General features: G+C 43.5%; 1 protein-coding gene across 1 annotated transcript in view; it reads right to left on the reverse strand.

The window, feature by feature from the left end:
• The window catches only part of LOC135113234 (uncharacterized), a 269,545-nt gene that overhangs the window by 75,592 nt on the left and 186,453 nt on the right, over window positions 1-7,500 (reverse strand). The window contains 1 exon segment of the mRNA XM_064028420.1: window positions 107-313. Coding sequence (XP_063884490.1) covers window positions 107-313 — 207 coding nt within the window.

Here is a 7,500-nt window from a genome sequence, read left to right on the forward strand (position 1 = left end):
GGATGGGAGTCACAGAGGAAGATGCAAAGGACAGAAACAACTGGAGGAGACTCGTACATGGCGCCATCCCCCAAAGGAGATGAACCTACATCATCTCCTATCTCACCTGAGCAATTGACAAGTTCCAGGGTACGAGCTCGGGTGCCTGGCTTCTCGAGGCCTGTCCGCTGGTCCACACAGAAGCAGCGGTCGCCCTCGCACTGGATGGGCGCGAAGCCTCCGTCGTTGTCACAGTCAATGTGCGGCAGCGTGTTGACATCGAGGCCCAGGTCGCGAGCTCTTCTGTACGTGTTGTCCCGCTTGATCTCACACACTGGGGGGAGGAAAGAATGACCGACTGAGTGATTGATAGGTTGACTGAATTACTGAGTGATTGATGAACACAGAAACAGCGGGTAGGCAGGTAAATATACAGATAGATAGAAAGATAGACAGATAAACTAGATAGATCAATAAATGATTAGATGGATACATAGGCAAATATACAGATGGATGGGGATACATAGACATAGCTTGTACATAGAAAGACAACAACGTATGAGGTAAATCAATTGAACATTTATAAGTTAGACGTGTGTGTGTGTGTGTGTGTGTGTGTGTGTGTGTGTGTGTGTGTGTGTGTGACAGAGAGAGAGAGAGAGAGAGAGAGAGAGAGAGAGAGAGAGAGAGAGAGAGAGAGAGAGAGAGAGAGAGAGAGAGAGAGAGAGAGAGAGAGAGAGAGAGAGAGAGAGAGAGAGAGAGAGAGAGAGAGAGGAAGGGAGGGAAGGAGTGTGTTGTCTTACTTCATTTTGCACACTGCGGGAGAGTGAGTGTGGCAGAGGGGAGGAGGAGGAAGAGGAAGAGGAAGAGGAAGAGGAAGAGGAGGAGGAGGAGGAGGAGGAGGAGGAGGAAAGGGCGTGGTGGAGGAGGAAGAGGTAGGCGGTGCAGAGATGACTGGGAAAAAGAATAAAAAATGGAGAGAGAGAGAGAGAGAGAGAGAGAGAGAGAGAGAGAGAGAGAGAGAGAGAGAGAGAGAGAGAGAGAGAGAGAGAGAGAGAGAGAGAGAGAGAGAGAGAGAGAGAGAGAGAGAGAGGGAGAGAAATGAGTAATGCAGCTGTGGAGGAGAAAACTCTTCAATAGTGAAAGGAGGAGAAGGAGGAGGAGGAGGAGGAGGAGATCTTGCATGCAGTAGGAGGAAACGGGGAAAGGAAAGAAGGAGAGAGAGAAGACGTGAATGAGTGAGTGAGTGAAGAGGAGGAGGAGGAGGAGGAGGAGGAGGAGGAGGAGGAGGAGGAGGAGGAGGAGGAGGAGGAGGAGGAGGAGGAGGAGAGCCCGATGAAAAATGCAAGTAATGCTTAGATCTACATGCGAATTATTAAATACTTAGCATACTCTCTCTCTCTCTCTCTCTCTCTCTCTCTCTCTCTCTCTCTCTCTCTCTCTCTCTCTCTCTCTCTCTCTCTCTCTTACACTCTCTCACTCATTTGAGTGTGCTTATGTATCTGTTTCCCTGTACTAAACTACAAACACCCATTCTCTCTCTCTCTCTCTCTCTCTCTCTCTCTCTCTCTCTCTCTCTCTCTCTCTCTCTCTCTCTCTCTCATGCATAAATCAACTCATCCTAACTTGATTAGCTGCCTCGACTCACAAGCCAAACGGAATAATACCAACGACATTAATAACACGAACAACAACAACAACAACAACAACAACAACAACAACAGGAACAATAACAACATCAGCAGCAGCAACAACAACAACGGCAACGACAAAAAAGAAAAAAAAAAAGAAAAAACAAGAACTAAAGAATGAAGATAAAAACCGAAACTGGTATCAAGAAGAAGAAGAAGAAGAAGAAGAAGAAGAAGAAGAAGAAGAAGAAGAAGAAGAAGAAGAAGAAGAAGAAGAAGAAGAAGAAGAAGAAGAAGAAGAAGAAGAAGAAGAAGAAGAAGAAGAAGAAGAAGAAGAAGAAGAAGAAGAAGAAGAAGAAGAAGAAGAAGAAGAAGAAGAAGAAGAAGAAGAAGAAGAAGAAGAAGAAGAAGAAGAAGAAGAAGAAGAAGAAGAAGAAGAAGAAGAAGAAGAAGAAGAAGAAGAAGAAGAAGAAGAAGAAGAAGAAGAAGAAGAAGAAGAAGAAGAAGAAGAAGAAGAAGAAGAAGAAGAAGAAGAAGAAGAAGAAGAAGAAGAAGAAGAAGAAGAAGAAGAACAACAACAACAACAACAACAACAACAACAACAACAACAACAACAACAATGACTGAACAATAGAAATAAAAATAAGCAAACTTACGAAAAATAGTCAAACGAACCCAAAACTTTCTCTCTCTCTCTCTCTCTCTCTCTCTCTCTCTCTCTCTCTCTCTCTCTCTCTCTCTCTCAAAACTTTGATAAATATTTCACACACACACACACACACACACACACACACACACACACACACACACACTCACGTAGAAATAAAAAGAAGTTTAAATTCTGTTTCTTCTTTGTATCCTTTTATTTAATTTATCCTTTGCATTAATTTTTCTTTTTCCTTCTTTCGTTCCATTTTCAAAATTAAGAGAAACTGAAGAAAGTATGTCAGTATTTTTTCCTTTTCTTCTCCATTTTTCCGTTTTTCCTTTTCTTTCTGTTTGATTCACCTTTATTTTTCCTTCCTCAGTAAAGTCAGAAAATAAACACAAAGCAAGGCGTGTGTTTTCTTTATTTTTCTTCTTCCTTCCTTCTTTTCTTTACCTTCATTCCTCTTCTGCATATTTACCTTTCTTTTGCTACGAGTTTCTGAAGATCAAAACATAAATAAATAACAAATGCAAACGTTTTCTATTTATCCTTCTTCTTCTTTGTGTTTTATTTTCGTTCCCTACTTTTACTTCCCCCTTCTTTTCCTGAGAATTAGTGGGGCTACAGAGAGAGAGAGAGAGAGAGAGAGAGAGAGAGAGAGAGAGAGAGAGAGAGAGAGAGAGAGAGAGAGAGAGAGAGAGAGAGAGAGAGAGAGGGGGTGGGCGGGAGAGGGAGAGGGCGGGAGAGTAGGGAGAATGTTAACCTCCAAGCCGGCGGGTCACACAGCGGCACCTGTTTGCCCGAGTGTGTTTGAGGAGCAAGTCTCGCTCTCAAGTGAGTTAAATAATTAGTGAAGTGTGTTACCTGCACAACGCCATCCCTGCCCGCCACTTCCCTGTCTCTCTGTCTCTGTATGTCTGTAGGTCTCTCTCTCTCTCTCTCTCTCTCTCTCTCTCTCTCTCTCTCTCTCTCTCTCTCTGTTCGTCCTTTCATTCAATTATTTATTCTCTCTCTCTCTCTCTCTCTCTCTCTCTCTCTCTCTCTCTCTCTCTCTCTCATGCTCCCCACTGCAAGTTTTCCCCAGTACTTATGTTTTACTTGAATGCGCAGTAGCAGAGAGAGAGAGAGAGAGAGAGAGAGAGAGAGAGAGAGAGAGAGAGAGAGAGAGAGAGAGAGAGAGAGAGAGAGAGAGAGAGAGAGTGAGGTGGAGAATATGCCGCAAAAAAATGATGAATAAAGGAAAGGAAGGAAAGTTAAAAGCATTTGGGAGCGAAGGAAAGTGAGAAGGATAGAGGAAGGGAAGAGAAGGAAAGAAGAAGGAAGGAAGAAAAGCAAAGAAAGAATAAAAGGAAGAAAAAAGAGAAAATAAAGAAAGGATGCAGGGAAAAAGAAAAAAAGTGAAGGAAAGGAGGAAATAAATACTGGAATGAAGAATGGAAAGAAGTAAGGAAAAAAATGAGTGAAGAGGAAAGAGACAAAGAAAGAAAGAAAGAAAGAAAATAGAAGAAAGATGAAAGAAACGAGCAATAAAGGAAAGTAAGGATAAAAAGAACAGGAATATTTAAGAAAAGAAAGGTAGGAAAGAAAGAATGGAAGAAGGAAAAAAAATGAAAAGAAAAAAACGAAAGGAGGGATAGAAGAAAAGTAGGAATATTTATGAGTATAGCAAATAAAGATGGAAGGGAGAGAGGCAAGGAAGAAAGGAAAATAAAGAGGAAGGGAAGGAGGGAGGATTGCATGAAAGGGGGAAAAAAAGTAAAGACGGAAAGAAAGAAAAAAAATAGAAAGGAAAAAAAAATAAGGGAATGATGAATGGAAGAGAATTAGTATTTGAGAGAAAGTGAGGAAAACGACAAAGAAATAATAGAAGAAATTAAGAAATGAAGAAAAGAAAGGAACAAAAAAAAAAGAAGAAAAAAACGAGAAAAAGATAAAAGTGGATAATAAAGACATAGGAAGGAAACACAAGCAGAAAAAGAAAATAAAGAAACATGAACTGAATAAAGTAAGGAAAGAATGGGAGGAAAAGAAAAGATGGAAGGGGAGGAAGGGTATAAAAATAGAAAGAGAGAGAGAGAGAGAGAGAGAGAGAGAGAGAGAGAGAGAGAGAGAGAGAGAGAGAGAGAGAGAGAGAGAGAGAGAGAGAGAGAGAGAGAGAGAGAGAGAGAGAGAGAGAGAGAAAAAGTTTGGCAATGAGAACGCAATAGTCACTTCCAGAATTAAACATGAGTTAGTAGGCTGCATATTTCCTTTCCCTCCTCTTCCTCCTCTTACTTTTCCTCTTCCTCTTCCTCCTCCTGCTCCTCCTACTCCTCTTCCTCTTCTTTTTCTACTCGTTCTCTACCTCCTACTCCTCTTTCTCTCTTCCTTCTCGCGCTCACAAACATATGAAAGAAATGAACTGAAAATTAGTAAGTTAAACGCTGCAATACATTTCCGTAGAGTTTTCAACGGCATACGCCTGCATCGTTTCTCCCGTCCCCCCTCTCTCTCTCTCTCTCTCTCTCTCTCTCTCTCTCTCTCTCTCTCTCTCTCTCTCTCTCTCTCTCTCTCTCTGTATGAGAGAGAGAGAGAGAGAGAGAGAGAGAGAGAGAGAGAGAGAGAGAGAGAGAGAGAGAGAGAGAGAGAGAGAGAGAGAGAGAGAGAGAGAGAGAGAGAGAGAGAGAGAGAGAGAGAGAGAGAGAGAGAGAGAGAGAGAGAGAGAGAGAGAGAGAGAGAGAGAGAGAGAGAGAGAGAGAGAGAGAGAGAGAGAGAAAGAGAGGGAGGAATGGATAAAGCGTGACTGTTTGAAGGGTCAGTGAGACAGAATGAAGAGGGGGAGAAGAGGAGGGAGAAATGAAAAGGGAGGAGTGAGAGGAAGAGAAGGGAAAGGAAGTGAAGGGATAGGAAGGGTAGGGAAGGGAAGGGAAGGGAAGGGAAGGGAAGGGAAGGGAAGGGGATGGGAAGGAGAGAGAAGCAAGGACAACTGAAATGAGGGGAAGAAAAGGGAAAGAAAATGAAAGGGAAGATAGAGAAAAGTAATAGAAAGGGATGGAAAGGGAAAGGAACGGGAAGAGAGAAAGAGAAGAAGTGATAGAAAGGGAATGAAATGGAAGGGAAGGGAAGGGAAGGGAAGGGAAGGAAAGGGAAGGGAAGGGAAGGGAAGCATGAAATTTTAAGTAGTAATTCAAAAGCATCATAAAATTTTGAGAACACGGACAGAGAGAAAGGGTTGAGTGAGATGGTCTGGGATGGATGGCTTCTCTCTCTCTCTCTCTCTCTCTCTCTCTCTCTCTCTCTCTCTCTCTCTCTCTCTCTCTCTCTCTCTCTCTCTCTCTCATTCGTCTTCATTCTCAGGCTTTTCATTTTCACGTTGGTAAAATTCTTCTGTCTGTCTGTGCCACTCTCACATCTCTCTCTCTCTCTCTCTCTCTCTCTCTCTCTCTCTCTCTCTCTCTCTCTCTCTCTCAATCCAGCATTTCTCATTTCCTCCTCTTATCTGTGTGTCTCCCTTTCTTCTTCATCATTCTTACTTTCACGGTACATTTTTCTTTACCACTCTTGCTATGCTCTTTACCAAATTATTTCCTTCCTTCTTCACTTTTTTTTTTTTTCAAATTTTTCCCTCTTCCTTTTATGTATTCCCCCTTGGCTTACTTATTGCTATCGTCATCATATTTTTGTATATCTTTTTTATCTCGTATTTTTATTCTTTTTTTTATTTATTTTTTATTCTAGTTAGTCTTTTTTCTCTATCCGTCTCTTTTTTGTTTATTTATTCTTTTTCCATTTTACATTTGTGTTCATCTCCCTCTTAGTCTCTCCTTCCAACTGTTTTCCTCCTCCCCCTTCCCCTCTCTCTCTCTCTCTCTCTCTCTCTCTCTCTCTCTCTCTCTCTCTCTCTCTCTCTCTCTCTCTCTCTCTCTCTCTCTTATTCCCCTCTCCTCTTCATCCTCATTTTTCTTCATCCCCCCCGTTTAACATCCCTCTTCTTCCTCCAACTTGTTCAGCCTCCTACCCGCCCTCGTTCTCCTCCTTTTCTTCCTCTTCCTCCCATATTCCTCCTCCTCTTTCCATTTTCATTCCATCCTTTTCCTCCCCTCAATAATTTACCTCTCTTACTCCCTCCCATCATCTTATATTTTCCTCCTCCTCTTTCTCTCCCCTTCTCTCTTCCAGTCTCCCTTGTCCTCCTCCTCCTCCTCCTCCTCCTCCTCCTCCTCCGCCTCCTCTTTCACTTCCATGTATTTCTCTCCATTCCTCTTCCTTCTCCTCTCTCCCTCTCTCTTCCTTTTCCTTCTCCTCTCTCTTCTCTTCGTTCTCTTCCTCCTCCTCCACCTTCTCCTATTCCCTCCTCCTCTCCCACTCTATACCTCTTATATCCCTCCCTCTTCCTCCTCCTCCTCCTCTTCCTCCTCTTCATCCCCCTCCTCCTGCTCACGCTCTCTCTTCCTCTCCATACCTCCCAGTCCCTACTCCCTCTTTTCCTCTCCCTTTTACTCGTCTCTCCCTCTTTCTCCTCTTCCTTCCCGATCTCTCTCTCCCTCATCCCTCTCCCTTCTATGCTTCCACCTTTCCCTTCCTCACCTCTTTTTTCTCCTCTAGCTCCCTCTCCCTTCTACTCTTCCCTCCAACTCCATACCTCTTCCACCTGCTCTTCCTACTCTCCCTCCCTCCCCCGCGCCTCTCTGTCTCACTCTCTCCCTTCTACTCTCTCCCCCTCTCTCTCTCCCTCCCGGCGCCGTGTTTACTCCCTGAACAGAAGGACTTCGCCTGGCTGGCTGTTTGGCTTTCATTCTTTTCAGTAAACATGTCGTGTGTTTGCTTTATTTTGGGAGAGTGTTTGCGTCTGCCTTGCTCTCTCTCTCTCTCTCTCTCTCTCTCTCTCTCTCTCTCTCTCTCTCTCTCTCTCTCTCTCTCTCTCTCTCTCTCTCTCTCTCTCTCTCTCTCTCTCTCTCTCTCTCTCTCTCTCTCTCTCTCTCTCTCTCTCTCTCTGTGTGTGTGTGTGTGTGTGTGTGTGTGTGTGTGTGTGTGTGTGTGTGTGTGTGTGTGTGTGTGTGTGTGTCTGTCTCTCTGGTACTTCTCTCACCTCCAGACATCTCTCTCTCTCTCTCTCTCTCTCTCTCTCTCTTGGCGTCTTCCTTTCAAAAAAGCTAATCTCTAATTCATCTCTCTCTCTCTCTCTCTCTCTTGGCGTCTTCCTTTCAAAAAAGCTAATCTCTAATTCATCTCTCTCTCTCTCTCTCTCTCTCTCTCTCTCTC

This window comes from Scylla paramamosain, chromosome 25 (assembly GCF_035594125.1).
Source record: "Scylla paramamosain isolate STU-SP2022 chromosome 25, ASM3559412v1, whole genome shotgun sequence".
Taxonomy (NCBI): Eukaryota; Metazoa; Arthropoda; class Malacostraca; order Decapoda; family Portunidae; genus Scylla; species Scylla paramamosain.